The sequence below is a fragment of the Suncus etruscus genome, chromosome 3, assembly GCF_024139225.1.
Source record: "Suncus etruscus isolate mSunEtr1 chromosome 3, mSunEtr1.pri.cur, whole genome shotgun sequence".
In the NCBI taxonomy this organism is placed as follows: Eukaryota; Metazoa; Chordata; class Mammalia; order Eulipotyphla; family Soricidae; genus Suncus; species Suncus etruscus.
Window position 1 is genome coordinate 37,840,952 of NC_064850.1, and position 20,473 is coordinate 37,861,424.

Below are 20,473 nucleotides of genomic sequence, written 5' to 3' on the forward strand. Positions count from 1 at the left end.
GATTTGGCCTTTAGAAGTAAATAGGCTGACAGAAAGAGACCAAGCCTGTCTTATTTGGTGTGGAAATTTCTCTGGGAAAAAGAAATTGATAGAGGCCCTATTTCTACCTTAGTTTTTACAAGGGAGAGAATGTGCCAAATAATAAGAAATTGCGATGTCACTATCATGTCATGAATATCAGAAATATTGCCAGTAATCCACATAGGGGCATAATTAACATCCACCAATTGTGCCTCCTGGCTAAAATATTTCTTGGGGGAATTTCAGCTCACTGCACCAGGAAAGTCAATTGACACATCTGGTGGGCTAGTTTCCCCTATATGGAGACATCTAGCTGCATGATGTGACAAGTTATCAAACCTGTGTCTTCAAAGCAAACACCCTACCCACTATATGATCAATCCTACCCCAAGGCTATTTACTTTAATCATGGCACATAAAAACAAGGGAGTCTGGGGCCAGAGCAGTGGTGCAAGTGGTAGGGAGTATGCCTTGCATGTGGCTAACCTAGGACAGACCACAGTTTGATCCCCCGGTGTTCCATATGGTCCCCCAAACCAGGGGCAATTTCTGAGTGCCTAGCCAGGAGTAACCCCTGAGAGTGACTGGGTGTGGCCCAAAAACCAATACAGATATCAGAGTACAGATAAACACATGGTGACATGCTCATCTAATGGAACAGTATTGATAGGCACAGGCGCACTGAGGATCTCAGAATAATTATGCAGAATGAAAGGTGTCCAACCCCCCCACCCAAATTATATGCTGTTCTAGAAAATGTAGAAAGTTCTAGAAAATGTTCCATTAAGTTCTAAAAAATGTAGATTGATGACAGTGCCAGGAGGCAGATCAAAGATTGTGCAGAGAGGGGAGAGAGCCAAGGAAAGAGACATTCAGATCAAGAGCATCACATGCTTAGAATAAGGGCTGTGTTTGCTCTTGTATCGTGGTGACTTCATGGGTATAGACATGTCAATGCAGTTTGTGTTGTATAACTCAGATCTCAATAAAACTTGATTTGAAGGGGGAAAAAATGGTCCCTGTCGGGAACCTTGCTTAGACTAACAGGTTTCCGAGTGTGTTCATTATGTCTGTGTGGCCTGTTTTCTACAGAGGATTCATTTCCGTCACAGAACACCAGCAGCTCTTCCACTTCCTTTTCTTCTAACTCTGCCCAGCCAAGCAATTCCCGGAATTTGGTTGATCCAAAGAGCAGTGGAAGCAAAGACACACAGCCTCGGAAGGCTTCCGGGTAAGTAGTCCAAGGTACGGGAAGAGTGTTTATCTTCTTTCAGTGCTCTTGTCTCCCACTGAAATACTGCATAAAGAATGAGCATGTCTGTATTGAGGAAGAATTTGTGATCCCCTGGCCCTCTATCATGGGGATTCTTTTTGGAAGATGATTTGGTCATGGCCAAGACACTGCAACCTGAGGGCATAACTGGTAAACTGGAACTAGCTATAACTAATCCCAGCAGCTGTATTTTCTTCTGGGCACTGTTTACATTCAGGGACTTAGATTGCAGAGGAGATATCGGATGTCACTGCACCCTTTGAAAAATTAGCTTAGTGAGATACACAGTCATGACTCTCTAGGGACTCCAAAAGATGGGGACCCAGATGTCAGTTCAGAAACATGACTGCAGAACTGAGTTTAGAATCAGGAGTCTAGTTAACACATTTCTAGACTCTTTGTGTACCTTCCAGGTGGTGTTCTAAATGGTCTCTAGTCTCCTACTATTTGCCTTTCTTCTTTTTTAGGGGTGAGGGTTGGGGGGCGGGTGTTGGATCATACTTGGTGGTGTTCAGAACTTACTCCTGGCTCTGTGCTCAGGGATCATTCCTGGCATATAAGAGACCATATGACATGCCTTTAGGTCTCTTTACATTTCAGGCCTGTTTCTTTACATTACATGCCTGGTAATTTGCATGCCAAACTTGTTCTTTCACTAGGGCCTGAACTATCCTGAAAGGAATCAGAACAGGTTAGCAACTTTTCTTTTAAACATGTTCTACTTAATTCATCTATCTTTCTATCTAGATATAAATTTTTTAGTTTGGGAACCACACCCATCAATGCTCAGGGGTTACTCCTGGCTTTGCACTCAGAACTCAACAGGCAGGACTGAAAGTCCCACATGGGATGCTGGGGATTGAACAAGGGTTGTCCTTGGTAAGGCAAGAACTGCTGTACTATCACTCTGGCCCCATAATTAATTAATTTTGTTTTGTTTTTTTTTTTTTTGGCCACACCTAGTGATGCTCCTGCCTATGCACTCAGAAATCGCTCCTGGCTTGGGGGACCATATGGGATGCTGGGGGATCAAACCGCGGTCTGTCCTAGGTCAGTGCATGCAAGGCAAAAGCCCTACTGCTTGTGCCACCACTCTAGCCCCAATTCATTAATAATTTTAATAGTTTTCCAAAATGTTTCTTTTAGCAGAAACTCTATGCTTGACCTTTTTCTAAATAGAGACTGCTATACTATCTGACTTATTTTATACTTCAGTCAACCGTTGATGCCCACAAATGAAGATGTATTTTTTAAAGTCATCAAATTTCATTTATTTAAATACATTTATTTACAATGGATTGTTTTATTTTATTTTTTAATATAATTTTTATTTTAATCATAGTGGTTTACATATCATTCACAGTAATATTCCAGGTACATATTAATATTGAATCAGGGGAATTCCCATCACTGAATTGTCCTCCCTCCACCTCTATTCCCATCCTGCCTCCCATATCCTCCACCCTCACCCCTGGGGCTGCTAGAATGAGTGGTCCCCTCTGTGTCTAGTTTATTACTTAGTGATCTTATAACTGTTTGGTCTTGGTACCTCCATTACTTCCCCCTCTAATTGGGAGGTGGGACTAGATAGTTCAAGTTATGTGGTTTTGTTTGAGGAAGAGAAAAGTAATAAAATGGGGTAGAAATCAACTATGCCGACTATGGGCAGAGTCCTTCTAGAGGCTCTCCTCCTCAGTTTGAGAGACGAAGGGGAAAAAGGAAGGTGAAACACCACAACAGTTCAAAAAGAAGTATCAAATAAGATATACAGTGAGCACTGCAGCAATAAAGATATACACCACATAATTGTCATGGTCATGAGATAAAAAACATGACAGCGCAAAAAGGAAGAAAAGAAAAGAAGAAAGAAAAAATATATGAATAAAAAAGTGGACAACTACTTTAATATACACCCAAAACAAAGAAATTGACAAAAACTAGATAAAAGAAAAAAAAAGATTATTTTGTGTTTTTGGTTTCTTTCTTTTTCCCCCCCACCTCCTGCATAGGCACAGTAAATATTGGGGTCATTCGAAATGGGAATCCCCTTGGCCTAAGAGATACAGGGTTTCTCAACCCTTGAAATATATTGTCATGGGATTATCTATAGACTCCTTTCAAGTTCATTTACTCTCCCCTTGGTGCTTTTGTGGTGTATGGAAGACTTCTGCTCCAATCTGGATGATAAAATCAGACCTCTATATCTAGAGATCTCAGTCTCTGCACAGGTCAAGGAGTGGAACTTATGATGAAGTCTTTCTTTGTGATTTTAGAAGTTCTGTTTTCTCAGTGTCATTTTAATTTGTCTTCTGTGGTTGGTGGTCTTGGCCCTTACGCTGAACCTCGGATGGAGCCTGGGATGTCGTCTTTTGTTATGTTTTCAGAAGACCCATTCAGTTGCAATTGCCTCAGTCAGGTCTCTGGAATTATATACATGGTTGTTGTGCAGGTCGTAGAACAAACCCTAGTCTAGGGCTTTCTTGTTGGTCCGAGAATACATACTGCCCGGTCATGGTTCTATCAGCCAGTCATCTGTAGATCATGTTCTTGGTTTTTGCATAGCCCAAAGTGTGACAAGTCTTCTGATTTTGTTTTATCATTAATTGGTGAAGTAGGATAACCTGTTTTTATGTCCATTTGTTCCAAATTTCCTCGTTGTCAGGATATCATATTAGAACTGGCACATGTTGGTGTTCGAGCAGTATTCAGGATGTCCTGGATGGAATTTAGTTCCTGTAGCTGTTGTGAAGAACTGTGTCATTTCTATGTCTGGGGTTCAGGGTTCAAGGCTGGACGGTCGGTGTCTAATCTCCTGGAGTCTACGATGGGCCCACATGACATATTTTCAAGGTGGGAAATTCCTCTGTATTGTAAATAAGTATGAGTTCTTATCCCTAGTAGATAAGAGCTTGTTTATATACGTGAGATTTCCCCTTTTTTAGTATGCCTTTGCAGGAAGAAATGGTGCTTTATTATATTGCCGGTGCATTTGGGGGTGGAAAGAGAAGAACAGAGAAACAAGTCACACACCAAAAAAGATAAAAATAGAAATAAAAAAATATATTTACTTACATATGTATAGAGAAAAATGATTTTAAGTAAAATGAAATAAAAAAATAAATAAAGAGGTAGTGTTATACAGGTCTTATACTTATGATGGAAGTATAGGTTTCCCCATTGTCTTTTGAGATTTTCTTGTGAGGTGTGGGTTCCCAGGCACCTTTTCATCACACACTCTGCCCTTCTTGAGATTGCTAAAAGATTTGAGGCAGGGGGGTCTTGGGTAGAGTTTTTGCATTGGGAGTCCTTTTAGGGCTAAGTCCGGTATCCAGCAACAGTCCACGTTAGGAAGAGTTGGTAGGGAGGGCCACACAGCATGAGTCAGCAGGGGTGTTGGTTGTCTTTTCCTGCCGGGGATGAGATGTGAGTTTGAGTGGATGTCTCTTTGCTTGGGTGCTGGGTACTTGTTCGTTGGGGTAGGAGGTCAGTCTTGATGCCTAATAGATTAAGAACTGAGGGTGATGAGTTTTAATAAGGTGGAAAATCTGGATAGGATTGAGGGGTGAAGGGATAGTAGGAATCCTAGAAGGGAGAAAGGAGAAAGTATATAGAAGGGGCAGAAAAGAAGAAAAGAGAAAATAAGATTAAATAGAAAAAGAAAAAGAAAAAAAATAAGTAATAGTGAGAAGAGAGGAGAGAAGAGCGCGGGCATGTTATTTTGCTTGAATATGTTCGATGAGTAGGCCCCGTAGTATAAGTCTGTAGGTCACAGTTGCTGCTTCGGTGGTCTGGCTGGTCACATGCTTCAAGTCCTAAAAGAAGGTATAACCTTGAGATAAAGGGTATGTAAAAGAGTTTTATCAAGTCAATTTCATAACGCAACCTGGGTATGGTATCTCGTGTGGCTTAGCTCTGAGATGCCATGTTAGGTTGTCCATCCTTTGTATCCAAGAACGCCTGTGGACAGAAAAGCTGAGAGGTTACTTTAAATATAGTAAGCTTAAGGCATTAACACATATTATTTTGAAATGCTCCCATTGGAGTCAGTGATTTCCTGTGGTATTCCTTACCTGTAATCTTGTATAAGATCCCTAAGAGATTATTATTTGTAGTAACAGGCTGATTACATACCTGTTCTCTCTACGCTGCTGATTCTTCTGTTGCTGGTTTCTTTATGCTATAATGTGTGGCTGAGAGTTTATGTTTTTCCTCTTTCATGTGTTTTGGGCACTACTCCCCAGTATATGTGTGATGTTACAGTGTTTGGAGTTTCTACCCTCTTAAATCCTGTTAGTTGATCTTTGAATATTAGTTGTATATATGGTGTAGTTTCTAGGTGCTTCAGAATAGTGCTATCATTCTGTGTTTATCTTTCATCTTCTGGCTTACTTCGTTTAACATAATATGTTCTAGGTCCATCCATGTTGCTGCAAAGTCTGTGATTGAATCATTTCTGACTGCCATGTAGTATTCCATTGTGTATAGGTACCACATCTTAATGATCCACTCATCTGTTGTTGGGCATTGAGGTTGGTTCCAAGACTTGGCTATTATACTGAGTGCTGCGATAAATAGTGGGGTACATACATATTTTGGGATGGATGTCCTTCCGACTTGTGGGTAGATATCGAGGAGAGCAATTGCTGGGTCAAATGGCAGCTCAATTCTGAGTTCCTTGAGCACTCTCCAGACTGTTCTCCATAAGGGTTGGACTAGGGGGCATTCCCACAGCAGTGGATGAGAGTGCCTTTCATACCACAACCCCACCAACATAGATTGTTCCCATTATTTTTAATGTGAGCCATCCTCACTGGTGTAAGGTGGTACCTCATTGTTGTCTGATTTGGATTTCCCTAATGATGAGGGATTTCCCTAATGATGAGTGAAGATGAACATGTTTTCATGTGTTTGTTGGCCATCTTTCGATCTTCTTTGGTGAAGTGTCTATTCATTTCATCTCCCCATTTTTCTATGGCTTTATTTGGTTTTGTGGAGCTCATCTTTCTGAGTGCTTTGTATATTCTGCATATCAGCCCTTTATCCGACAAGGTGAGTGCAAAGATTTTTTTTCCCATTCAGTTAACTGTCTTCTTGTGTTAAGTATGGTTTCTTTTGCCATGCAGAAGCTTTTTAGTTTGGTGTAGTCTCATTTGTTTATGTTTGATGCTAAAGTTCTTGCCATTGGCAATCTATCATCAAAGACTTTTTGATATATAGGTCTTTGAATGTTCTGCCTATTTTTCTCAATAAACTTTATGGTTTTGGGTCTGATTTTGAGGTCTTTGATCCATTTTGAGTTGACTTTTGTATACGGGGTGAGGTATGGGTCAATTTTCAATTTCTTACAGGTGGTTTTCCAGTTGTACCAACACCATTTGTTGCAAAGACTTTCTTTGTCCCATTTCAAGTTCTTGGCTCTTTTGTTAAATATTAGTTGACTATATGTCTGGGGGCTTATGCCTGGAAATTCTGTTCTAACCCACTGGTCTGAGGCTCTGTCCTTGTACCAGTACCATGTTGTTTTGATCACTATGGCTTTATAGTATAGCTTCAGGTTAGGTTGCGAGATGCCATCAGCTTCTTGTTTTTTAGTATGTGTTTGGCTATCCTGGGTCTTTTGTGGTTTCAGATGAATTTTATGATTGATTGTTCTAAATCTTTAAAGAATGATGTCTGAATTTGGATGGGAATTGCATTAAATCTATATAAGAGTTTGGGTAGGATAGTCATTTTGACTATGTTGATTCTACCTACCCATGTGCCTGGGATGTTCTTCCATTTACTTAGATCCTCTTCAATTTTTTTCTGAAGTGTTTTGAAGTTTCCCTGGTATAAGTCCTTCACTTCCCTTGTAAGGTTGATTCCTAGGTACTTAATGTTTTTTGTTACTATTTTAAATGAAGTTGAATTCTTAATCTCTCCTCTACTTCATTATTTGTATAGAGAAATGCTACTGTCTTTTGTGTATTGACTTTGTAGCCAGCCACTTTGCTGTATTGGTTAATTGTTTTTAGAAGTTTTACTGTGGACTCTTTAGGGTTTTCTATGTATATCATCATATCATATGCAAAAAGGGATAGTTTGAGTTCCTCTTTCCTAATTTGGATTCCTTTGATTCCCTTCTCTTGTCGGATTGCTATTGCTAGGACTTCTAAGATTATATTGAATAAGAGTGGAGACAGTGGACAGTCTTGTCTAGTTTCTGACCTTAGTGGAAATGCTTTCAACTTTTTGCCATTGAGGATAATGTTGGCTGTGGGCTTTTTATAGATAGCTGTAACTATCTTGAGGAAGGTTCCTTCTAACCCTATTTTGCTGAGTGTTTTCAACATGAATGGGTGTTGAATTTTGTCAAATGCCTTCTCTGCATCGATTGATATGATCATGTGTTTTTTGTTTTTTTTTGTGTTGTTGATGTGGTGTATGATGTTGATTGATTTATGTATGTTGAACCAACCTTGCATCTCTGGGATGAAATCCACTTGGTCATGGTGTATAATCTTTCTGATGTAGTGCTGGATTAGGTTTGCTAAAATTTTGTTGACAATTTTTGCATCTATGTTAATTAGTGAGATTGGTCTGTAGTTTTCTTTCTTGGTCCTGTCTTTGCCATCTTTGGGATTGAGTGTGATATTAGCCTCATAAAAGGAGTTGGGGTGGGTTCCTGTCTTTTCAATGGTTTGGAAGAGCCTATGGATCAATGGTAGTAAGCCTATATTGCTATGAGTTTCCCCCTAATTACTGCTTTCACTGTGTCTCACAAATTTTGACAAGTTGTCTCTTCATTATTGTTTGTCTCAGGAATCTTTTTATTTCTTCCTTGAGTTGCTCTTTGATCCAGCTATTGTTGAGCAGCATGTTGTTTAATCTCCAGGTGTTTGATTTTTTTCCATTGCTTCTTCTTAGAGTCAATTTTGACCTCTGTTGCATAGTGATCTGATAGGGTGCTTCTGATGATCCTTACACTTGTGGTTTTATATAAGTTAGATTTATATCCTAAGGCATGGTCTATACAATGGATTATTTTAAATGAACAAATCAAATTTATTTCTTCAAAACTCAAAAGCAAATTTAGTGATCAAAATTCAAGGTAATAATAGGCTGTGATATTAGAATAAGTAGTAAATTGAAAACATGGCATTGCTGTTCCTACAATTTATGGGTCCTCAAACTTTTTAAACAGGGACCATGCCATGTTTTCAATTTATTTTTAAACTGTCCCTCAGACCATTGGAGGGCCAGAGTACAGTTTAAAAATAAATTGTAAACAAATTCCTATGCACAATGCACATATCTTATTTTGAAGTAAATAATCAAAATGGGAACAAATACAATATTTAAAATGAAGAACAAGTAAAGTTAAATCAACAAAATTATCAGTATTTCAATGGGAACTATGGACTAGCTTTTGGTGCAAAAAAACCCAGTGGGCCAGATAAATGTCCTCAGTGGGTTGCATGTAGCCCATAGGCCGTAGTTTGGGGACCCCTATTCCAGAGGTCATTTTCTCTACAGAGAATGGATACCATGGGCCCATGCAAGTATGCCTTAAAGATGATAGTGTAGATGTGCAAGTCAGGGCCCCACAGGGCTTGACCATGATCTGAAAAGAGTCCAGAGTTAGCTTTCAGTGGACACTGAGCTGTGTGGTATACACAGCCCCACATTCGGGTGCAGTGTGGCCCCTGGAATGACAGACTGACCTGAAATCTGTCCGAGACTACCTTTCTATCAACCTCACCCTCTTCCTCTACAGAGACTGATCTGAAATTCTGTTCCTCTTAAAGACTCTATTCACCTCATCATGTGATTCCTTCACCTCTCAACTTATTTTCCTATGTGCCTTGAGTTTTGTCAAAGACCATTAAAGCCTAATACATTTACAACTGTCTACCTTTGTTTCAGGTAGTTCTCTGTCTCTTACTGTCTGTCACTCTCTCTCTCTCTCTCTCTCTCTCTCTCTCTCTCTGCTATAGCATGGTTGAGTATGCATTGCCTTCTGGCAGACTGAATTTCATTCTTGCTTACTATCTCATCAATAGTTTAATCATATGCTTATTTAAAAGATGGCTTCAGAAACGAACCTAGAAATTGGTACTATTGTTAAATATTTATTGTTATTAAATTGTTTAGTTATTGTTAAATATTGATTATTAAATGTTAAATATTTTAATATTTGCTTCTCTCTTGATATCATGAAGGAGGATTATTGGTATCATGGCTTCTTTTCTCACATGGGACTGGATATCCAAGTTCAGCATGCTGTGCCTGTAGCATATGATTCTGATGGGGCTTTCCCACAGATTGCTGTCTGCTGCAGAGGTGTAATAGGTGTTTGATAGATAACACACATTGCTTTAATTTCTGTGAAGTGCTGACCACAAGTCAATGCCATGCCATATCCCTATGATACACTTCTCTCTTAACATCAGCGATGACATGAATTCATAAGGTGTTATATTATCTCAATATTTGCCTCTCAGAAAAATCTGCAACAATATATTCTTCAGCTTTTCAGCATCACAGGTGGCACAACTAATATTTAGGAACATTTGTGTCTTTAAAGAGAGCATGGGAATGCATCCTAGCTTGTGTCTACCAAGGTCAAGCCAGAAATATCTTTCACCTTATGCTTATTTTTGTGAGAGTTTTATCAAAAAGATGCTGGAGAACCTATATGAATTGTGTTGAGTGCTATGTTAGTTGCACATAGGATTTGGCAATTAAAGAAAATCCCAAGAAATCGTCAATATGTCATACATTTTTTATGTTATCAGAATTCTTGTTAGACTTGTTCAATGTATATCATATCTATATTTATTTTGTAAGATTACATGAATAAAATTTTTCCCTCTTTCTTTGTCCCTCTCCTCCCCTCCCTCTCCTCTTATCCCCCTTTTTTAACAAAGAAAATCTAGAAAGTGAAATCCTTAAATCATCTGCTTGCTGAACGAGGCAAAACCAAGACCACTGGAGACAATGTGATTGGTGGATAGAAGTTGATGCAATGGCTGCTGGAACTTTGGATTTTATTATTATTATTTATTTTGTAAAGAAATGGAAAGGGACATAATGGCAGCTGATGTTAAACTTTCCATATTTAAACTAGATTCCCTAAGAGTTATACCATGTATTTCTTGAATAATGTGGTGGCAGAATTCCAAAGTTATAGTGCAGTACAATGGAAAACAACTTTTTAGGTATGTGCTTTACTGCTGCAGAAGAGAGCAGTTCACATTTATTTTCAACAGGCACTTACAGGGAATGTCTAAAACTGCCTTATTTGTGTAGGAAAATCATTTATTATTCTAGAGCCTTGGCATTTAAAAATCATAAGAAATTCCAAATCAATCCAAATTGCCCCTGTGGCTGATCACATGGGGCAGAGGAGGGTAATGAGGGCCTTGCCTTTGCTTGCAAATCTCCAGGCCCAATAGAAAAGTCCCACCGAGACCCTACAAACAACTGTCCACAGCCTCGTCAGTCCTGTGATCGCAATGACAGTATGTTGGACCTAGACCTTCTGGCATTTAAATTTGGCAATGAAAATTCTATGAAGATTTTGGAGAACTTTTGGTTACAGCTACCTTGAAACTAATAGTTTGATGATTTCCTTTATTTCCTGGAAGACTTTTATTTTATAAATACAGTGTTTACATGTTAGATGGTATTTGTCCTTAGTTAACTTAAAATGATGAATCTAGTTCGAATCACCTGGTATTCCAAACTATCATGCTGAAGCTATGTCAACAGCCTTTTCATTTGTACTAACGCTAATCTCTCCAGCAAAATCCACCTGCAAAATACAAAACAGTTCTTAATTTTCCAATGTCAGTTCTTGAGGTCTACTATCTGAAGAAGCTATTGCCAGCTTCTCTATTTCAAAATGCAATCAGCATATAACTATATTGATATGAGAAAATATGTTTTTTAAAAAGGTATATTGATGTCCGATAAAGATGATCTAATTTGTGAATGCATATGCGTGTGTGGTTCCTTTTTATAATGTGAAATAATGAACAATTAATTTGCTCCAAATAAAACAGGTTAATCCGGTACCTGTGTTCGTGAAAAAAGTTTCCGATACTTTCCTGAAGTGTTTATTTTATAATTAGAAGAGTAAGACAACCCATTATAAAATAGCAGATAAAGAGAACATTTTACTCCTTCCATAGAGAAGAGGCACTGTCATTTCAGAGACATGGATAGGGAACGGCTCTGCTATCAGTTTTGTGTCTCAGGGCAGTTACTCTGAAGGGTACTTTCTCTTCCAACTTGTTCCTCACTCACACCTGCCTCCAGATGGCCTCTTTTTTGGTTATTTTCAATGGCTCTTGCATCTGTCATTTAAGGACAGCTGGCTAATAACATTGTTCCAGGATGGGCTCCACTCCTACTAAAGGGTTGTGGAGATAAGCAATTGTCATAGCACTGATGCTGACACCCACTGCCTTCTGTGGAAACTAGACTCCAGTACAAAGCCTCTATAGGTCCCAAGGGACCCACGTAGAACCCTTCATTGTGGATAGCATGGACTTGGTCTTTAAGTAAAATGGAGATATTTGAGGTTTGACTCAGTGTCAAGTGGAGCAGAGTTAAGAACTTGGATTTCCCTGTTGAGAGAGATAGTGTGGGGAGCAGTGGGACAGGCACAGGCGAGAAAGAGAGACAAAGAGAGGGTGAAACCCAGGAAGGATCCTGGGTGGGGGAAGATACAGTTGACCTTCTCTCTCTCTCTCTCTCTCCTCTCTCTCTCTCCTCTCCTCTCCTCTCTCTCTTCTCTCTCCTCTCTCTCCTCTCTTTCTCTTCTCTCTTCTCTCTCTCCTCTCTCTCCTCTCTTTCTCTTCTCTCTTCTCTCTCTTCTCTCTCTCCTCTCTCTCTCTCTCTCTCTCTCTCTCTCTCTCTCTCTCTCTCTCTCTCTCTCTCTCTCTCTCTCTCTCTCTCTCTCTCTCTCTCTCTCTCTCACTTTGCCCTCAAGACCCTAGACCCAGAAGTGCCACTGACATGCCACATTGCTTAGTTGTGTGGAAGGGCAGTAGAGGGCAGCATAGGGTCACATACAGGAGCACAAAGGAGGCTTCATCCTGGAACGTTCTAATCTGCCTTTTGCTTCAGCCCAGACACTAGTGACAGGGAAACAGGAAGACATGTCCAATCAGGCTGGTCTTGAGTCAAATGACAAAGATGCTTAGAAATGGACTGAACAACTCCTGACCTACCACCTTCTTCAACTCTGTCTGAAGGTGATAATTGGGTTTCGCTAAGAGTGGCACAAACAGAACAGAAGTGGTAGTGGTGATGGATGCTCTTCAACCCCCCACCCCCCAAGCTGAGTCCTCTGGGTGTCATCCCTCTGTTCCAGCCTCTGCCTCTGCACCAGGAGCTTCACTTGTCGGAAGTCAGGGGAAAGTTGGATTCATCACTCTGCCCAGAAACAGCAGCATTCTGGAGGTTTCCTCATAAATGAGGAAATGAAAGGGCCGGTTCAGTTTGATGATGGGGGGCATGGAATAGGCAGTGATTTGGGACTGTGTTCCTGCCACTGCATCAGTTCCCTTTTCATCCACCTCGAACACTGTTCTTTGTAGAACCTAGAAAAGGAGAGGGGAGAAGCCAAGGGGTTCACATGGGTCAAAGCCCATGTACAGTGAACAGGATGCTTGCTTTGCATGTGATTAACCCAAGTTTAATCCCTGACATCCCGTATGATCCCCTGAGCACTGCTAGATATGGCTTCAAAAAGAAATATTAATGAGTTCATTTAGTCTCAGAGTTGAAAGCAATCAGAAGGGGCCTCAGCAGTGAGGGGATACATTAAATGTTATAAAAAGGGGTGGTGGTGGTGGTGGTGTGTATATGTGCTATGGGTACACTTCCTCCTTGAGCATCAGAGAGGAAAAGAGCTACACAGAAAAATGGAGTTAGTGGAGTCCAAATTTCTCATAAAATAGATCAAAATTGCTCCACCCCTCCCCAACCTGAGCACTTTTGTAAGTCCTTGCACTAAATCAATGGTCTTGGAACAGAGTGTGCCAACCCATATTGGGCAAGTACATCTATTGTTTGCCCATCTTCCCCAGGGTTGGGGCCTCCCCAAAGCCCTGAAGACTCACCTTGGAGACTCTGAGATCTCTTGCAGTGGCTGAGATCTCACTCAGGTTCGCCCGAGTTGAGAAGACTTCCCTGATGCCCAGCTGCTTTAGTAGCTTGTGCAGCCCATACTCCTGATCTAGCTTGAACTTGGGGAAATAAATCTCCATTTCTCTGCAGTACAAGGACACAAAATTGTGACATACAGGTAAGATCCAGGTGAACACTGGCTGAACTGGCTCACATCCTTTTGTCCCATTCTGCTGGGGCAGTTCCTGTCTACACATCTCCCTGGGCAGATGTACAGCTCTGATGTGACTGCAGGATGCAAGGAAATAGCCCCTGGTATTCTACACAGGACCCTGTCCCAGTAAGAGCCCCTAAAATAACTAGTGTTCTTTAGTTAACAAAGTCTCAACCCAGATCCCTATCCCTATACACCTAGATCAACTAATGACCTGCTCCCTATCACCCCAGGATGCCCAGAGAACCACCTCCTACCAGTTGGAGCCAGGGAATGGGTATCTGCCTTCTCTATTGGAGTTTTCCTTGGTAAATACTCAGCTTGCAAGACATTCTGGGGCTCAAAGGGAAAGACGAAATTAATGGATACTCAGTTGGGCTCAAGTACCATCATCCCCTCTCTTCCCCCCCCCACCCCCATTCTTCTGCAGCCTACAATTCCCTGCACAGTAACATTTAAGTGCCCAGCACAATGTCTGGTGTGTAGTAGGACCTAAATGAAAAGGAAGTTCCCTTCCCATGGCTCCCTGCTTCCTTCCTCTCTCCCCTTACTTTCTTAACTGTCTAGATGTCTAAGAGAGATTTGGGATCCAACTGTTTCCAAATGAACTTTTGAATTAGGTCCTGCCAGTGGCTTCCTAGTTCACTCCTGGGCAAACCTGTTTTGCCAAATGCTGAAAGCTCAGCAATCTTGCTGGAGGTGCTCAAGGGTTATTACTAGCTCTGTGCTCAGGAATTGCTCCTGGCAGGCTCAGGGGACCATATGGGATGCAAGGGATTGAACCCGGGTTGACCATGTGCAAGGCCAATGCCCTACCCATTGGCTATCATTTTGGGTCCCAGCAATCTTGTTTTATTTTTTTTTTTCTTTAAGTAGCTGATCATAGCCATTAGTGCTGGAAGCCCTGGGGACCCTTCTGGTAATTCACTGTGGTCCAGTATTCAGTACTGGTGACATTTGGGGACCACCAGAACCAAACCTGCCTGTGCTCAAGAGGCCATATGGGATCTGCTTGAGCCCATGGTCAGGTCAGACCTAGTATCTCTCAGGCCCTCCTCCATCTGAGGCCTCCTGTTCCCATTCTCCCACCTCCCTATCTAATCTTCCTGTACTCCCAGTTCCCTAATAGATCTAGGAAGCCACTGGCCCTCCCTCCTGCTCTCCATGTTGAGACCTTCCAGTTACCTCACCAAGCTCATAGCTGAGCCACAGCAGACAATGCTGCTACTCTGCTCATCCATCCTGATAAGGACCAGGTCGATTTGTGGCCCAAGTTGTAGTGTTCCTTCACACCCTCTTTAACCTCACTATTGATGCCCCTACCTCATAGCCCACCGACTGTCCCTCATATTCTCCAGCCAAGTCACTCGCATGCAGAACTTACTTCTCTGTCTGGAACCTACTCTTGAGTATGTACATATATCTAGGAACTTCTAGGACTTGCTTTCAAGAAATCTCAGCAAATCTTCCCTTAGTCCCTCACCCACTTCCCTGCAGTCTGGTCTGCATGGCCTTCTGTCTCCCTTCTTGAGAAGGGAAACTCTTGAGGGCTACATGGAGGCCATGTCAGTGTACCTGGCACACTTATGAACCTCAGAGCAGCCAAGGGCAGGAGGGAAGGCCAGGACCAGGTTGGTGGTGGTGGAGGACAAAGGAACAGAAGCAGCCCCTAGCCACAGCTCTCCCCCACCCCAATCCAACTTCCTCAGCTTACTTTACTGTGTGTGTCTGCCAGGTTGGGGTGCTGTGTTTGATCAGGAGCAGGGCAAGCTGCGTACCTGGTTTTCATTGTCCTAAGCCACTTGTCCACCAGCTCTGGGGTGAGATAGTCTTCAAGGGCCAGGTGGTCCCCCATGTTCTCCATGAGGATTACCAGCATGCTGGCGTTGCCCCGGTAGGGCAGCTGGAGCACGTGGCAGCGAAAAGTCTTATCAAACGTGGAGGCGAACTTGCCTGCCTGGAACATCATGGGCACCTTCACAGCCTGGTACTTGTCCAGGTAGAACATGTCCACTTCAGTGGCCGTGGGGTCGAAAGGGCTTAGCCATTTCCCTGCACAGGTGAGAGGGGAACCACTGCACAATTGCCCAGCAGGCAGGACCAATCCACATCTGGGTTCTTTATCTTATTACCTCCCTCAATCACACACTAGCCAGACCTTCTTTTTTCAGGGAGGCACATTCCCCCTGCAATCAACCCCTTGTGGTTGGTGCCTGTGTCCAGCTGGGCCAATCTTTCCCTGCTCTGGCTTCTGAAGCCCCAAGCAACAGCTGCCACCAAGCCTTGCAATCAGAGTCCTAGGGTGTGTATGAGTAAGGGACAGTGCACAGATATCCCAAATCCTCAGTGGGTCTCTGGTGTGAGACACACCAGGCTCCCCCTGCAGTGGCTGTGGCCTGTTTACCCAGAGGTGCATCCTCCTGGCAGACCTCCAAGTTACACCAAGTCTGCCTTTCCTGGGAAAACCTGCAAATAAGTTCAGGACCTGCACAACCCTTTAAATGAGGCCACATCTGTTGATCACATGGACAACCCCTCTGAGCTTCTCTTTCAACATCTAGGGGATTTGGGGTGCTTCTCCCTATTTCTCACATTAAGAATCCAAGGGCAAGAGATTTTTGTCATGTGTTCCAGGCCACAAAATTCACAAAAAAGCAAAGCTGTATCTCTGACTCATTTTATATGACTATAAAATATTTTACATATATATGTATATATATCCATATCTCTCTCTATATATATCTTGGTTTTGAGGTCATACCTGGCGATGTTCAAGGATTACTCTTGGCTCAGTGCTCAGGAATTACTCCTGGAAGTGCATATGGAATGCCAGGAATTGAACCCAGGACAACCTCATGCAAAGCAAGTGCCCTACTGCTGTACTAATCTCTCCAGCCATTCTCTATTTTACATTTTTAAGATTGCATTTATAAGATTATAAAATATACATATTTTAGATGTATATTAGATTATAAAATATTTTATATATAATAGTACATACTATATATAATCTTCCAGGAGAGTCCTTGTATCCAAATCAAAGTGTTATGATCTCGAGGATACAAGATCCCTGGAGCAGGCTTGCTTACTGGAAAGGTCCAACCCCATGCCTGGTCCTCTAAATCTGTGTTTCTCCAATCTTATGCCTCAGTGGCCTCCATCAAACCTTGTTTACTTTTTAGGTCTCTGTCCTCCTAGTTATCCTCTTAGTCTCATGCTGTGCACCTTGCCCTACTCCTAACACACTAATGTTCTTTTTTTTTTTTTTTTTTTTTTTTTACCTGTGTCTTATTTGGAATATAATGAGAATCATGTGGGTTTCACTTGTCATTAAGGACATTAAAGATTCTGCCTTGGAAGAAAAGAAGAGATAGCAGAGAATGCCTCCAGGTAAGTACCTCTGAGCAAGATGTAGTCCACAAGAATAAATTTGGTGCTAGGGTTCACCTCATCAAAGAATTGGGGGATTCTCCCCTTTGCCTCTTTGTTGATGTAATGGTTCATGAAGAGCCTGGCCTGGGGGGCATTGTGGAAGTTCACAGGTACACACTGAGTATCCAGGTAGGTCCTGGATAAATTGAGGAAGGTCTCTCGAGCATTGAAATCCTTGTGGATGAAGGCAAAACTGCCCTGGGTGAGGCCCAGCTCCTGGTTGAAGGAGAGGGTGTCCCGAAGTTGCCTAAAGAGTTGGGGCAGGTGTTCGGTTCTGTTGAGATTTTGCAGGCCTAGTCCCCTCTCCAGCTCAGCTCTCGTCTGCCCTTTGCTCCCCAGCATCAAGGTTGCCAAGGCAAAGGCTATGCTGAGCGGAGAGAAGACCACATTGTTGTCATGCTTCATGGAGATCTTACGCAGAAGGCTGAACCCCAAGTTGGAGATCCCCTCTGAGATCTGAGTACGGCCCGTTAGCCAGGACTCTTCCTCTGAATCCTCTTTAGGCCTTGCCTCATTATCAGTTAAGTCGTTGGAAGCCTGCACCCTGTTGCTGGTCTGGTTTAGAGTATCCTGCATATCCTCATAGGCCTGGTCCTGACCAGTATATGTCAGCAATGTCATGGCTTCTTCAAAAGTTTCTGGTGTTGGGCTGATCAGGGTGGAGTCAGCCACCAGCTGTGCCTGGGCCCAGAGGCAGGAGAGCAGAAGACCCAGTCCTATCATCATCAGGTCACCATGAAGGCCACAGCAGAGAGACTTCCTCTGGGGAAAAGGGCAGATTTTGCTCAAACATCCCAGACAGCACCCTGGCCCCAAATCCCTGGGTTCATTTTATTTCCCAACAAAACTGTAAGAACCAACTCAGCTCCTGAGATAGCTTGGATCTCCCCAACTTTTCTTTTCTCTTTACTTCCTCCCTCGAGGCATGCAGGCAGCCAGAGGAGGAGTGAGAACGGCCAAGTCCTGGGTGAGGGGTACGGTGTGCTGGGGTGTCTGCGTCCACCTTGCTAACCTGTTTTATTACTTCCCCTTCTGGGTGTCTCACATGGGCCAGGACTTTGGGCAGTTTATCTTACATGGGCCAGCAGGGGGATCACCTGCACCTCTACACACACTCCTTTCCACAACATCCCAACCATGGGCCAGAGCGCAGCGGCACAGCTCAACTCCCCTTTGGTCCTCACATGGCCCAGAAAAATGGCGCCTCCCTTTGCTGGCTCAGGTGATGTGCTCTAGGAGCAGGATTTGGGAATTGGTAGGGGTCTCACACACAACCCTAGATCCCCACTCTGCCACCACCTCAACTCCTGGCATCTTTGAGCACTGGGGGTTCCTGAGCTTCTACATTTTCCATTTGAAAAAAGCCATTGTTTGGGTTAGGCCAGCTGGCTGTGCCCTTGCTCTGTCCCTGGGATTGAACCATAGCACAAGCCTGTGTCTCTGAAGCTGGCTGGGTTGGAAGTGAGGCATGAGCGCTATGCTATGTATTATGAGCACTTTGCTATGTGTGAGATTATGAGTGTGTGGATGAGTGTGTGAGTATGTGTAGGTAAAAGAATGAGAGTATACAAGAGGGAGTAAGTGAAAGTACTTGTGCGAATGTGTGATAGCATGAATCTATGAATCTGTGAGTGCATAATTGTATGTGAATGCATGAGTGTGTGAATGCATGACTGAATTGCTGAGTGTGTGAGGGAGAGAGAGAGAGGAGAGAGAGAGAGAGAGAGAGAGAGAGAGAGAGAGAGAGAGAGAGAGAGAGAGAGAGAGATTTGTGGGGGATTGCTGGTCCATCAGCAAAAAGTCCTTGGAACCAAGTGTGGGTACAGAACTGAGTCCAAAATTTCTCAGGAGCTCTGTCCCTATCAGGACACAGAGGGTCCACTGAAAGGGCTCTGACTGCTCTCCAGAATTCAGGATCCATGCTGTGGCCTCAAGGGCTTTGCCTTGCTTGGGAACTTGCTGGTTTCTGGGCCTCCTGTTTGGGGCCTAAATTCTATGCATACTGCTAAGCCCCACATAGCCACTTCTTTAAAGCTCTGTCCGGCTTTGTCTCTTGCCATTTGGGTTATTCTTTTTGTCAATTAAACACTGAGAAAAGCCCCTTTTATTCCTGTGTCAATTCTTGGGGATCAGTTCCAGCACCTCATGTGCACTGTATGCCTTCGAGAGCATGTTCTCCAGGAAGCTGGTCCTGCACCCACTTCCCCTTCCGCTTTTACCTCTAGGACAGCCCTGGGGCCCACGTGGGCTCTGCTCATCTACTGAAGGACCAGAATACCCCCAGGACACACCCCACATTCTCTCAGCCCTGAGCAGGACAAAGAAGCCTCATCCTCAAGGAAACCTTAAGGGTGTTGAGCAATCAATTCCCTTCCACCCAGCATGTGTCTAGAGGGAGCACCCCCAACTCCCACCACACCCACACCTCTCCCTCAGGTTGCTCCTACAGGGGGGTACCCAACCCTCACCCCACATCTACTGCTAGATATGGTAGTGCATCTAGAAGGGGCTCCTCTTCCCTCACCCCAGCCAGCCCAGATAAATCTTTTATCTGCCCTAGTCAGTAATAAATTTAACTAAATAAACGATTTTCATTTCATTCTATGAAAATAGGATGTTGGCTTATCTTAGCAACACCCCCAATTTTAATAGTTACAGGTTCACCACACAAAATTTCTTTTAAGTGTTCTGGACATATTCTTATTTATGACAAAATAAAATTAATTGTGCTTCAATGATGCTTTGAATAAAATTTAACTTTTATTAAGTCATTTTTTAAATAATTTTTATTAGAATTTAGGTAAAATGCTTGCAATAGTGCTTAAGTATATAGTATTTTTTAACATAATTTTTATTTTGATCATAGTGGCTTACATATTGTTGACAATAATATTTTAGGTACATATTTACATAAAATCAGGGGGGATTCCCATCACCGGTTTGTCTTCCCTACTCCTTCGTTTTTGTCCTACCTTCCATATCCTCTTCCCTCACCCCCAGGGCTGCTAGAATATGTGGTCCCCTCTGTACCTATCCTATTACTTCGTAGTCTTACACCTGTTTGGTCCTGATGCCTCCTTTATTTCCCCCTCTAATTGGGGGGCAGGACTAGCTAGTTCAAGTTATGTGGTTTTGTTTGAAGAGGAGAAAAATAATAAACTGGGGTAAAAGTCTAATACACCAGGAATAAGCAGAATTCTTTTAGAGGCTCTCGCCATCGGTTTGAGAGACGAAGGAGAAAAAGCAGGTGAAACAGTCCACCCCTACGAGATGAAGTGTCAAATATCTATTAAGAGTTCCAACAATAACGCTAAGCACCCCAAAAACAGAACAAAACAAACAAACAAACAAAAAATGTCGTGGTCTTGAGGAAGGCATCATGGCCGAGCCCATGAAGAGGGAAAAGAAGGGGC

At 42.6% G+C, this 20,473-nt stretch overlaps 1 protein-coding gene and 1 long non-coding RNA gene across 2 annotated transcripts; one reads left to right on the plus strand and one right to left on the minus strand.

Annotated features, from left to right (window-relative positions):
• Positions 1-1,115: 1,115 nt before the first annotated feature.
• On the plus strand, positions 1,116-11,274 carry LOC126003652 (uncharacterized). Its single transcript, XR_007493821.1, has 2 exons — positions 1,116-1,252; positions 10,204-11,274. It is a non-coding gene; the product is annotated as an uncharacterized LOC126003652 (long non-coding RNA).
• Positions 11,275-12,564: 1,290 nt separating this feature from the next.
• On the minus strand, positions 12,565-17,786 carry SERPINA10 (serpin family A member 10). Its single transcript, XM_049770734.1, has 4 exons — positions 17,027-17,786; positions 15,407-15,680; positions 13,408-13,558; positions 12,565-12,885 (listed from the first exon to the last, which is right to left on the minus strand). The coding sequence occupies exons 1-4, from the start codon at positions 17,784-17,786 to the stop codon at positions 12,694-12,696; spliced, it is 1,377 nt and encodes a 458-aa protein (XP_049626691.1). The 3' UTR covers positions 12,565-12,693.
• Positions 17,787-20,473: the final 2,687 nt, after the last annotated feature.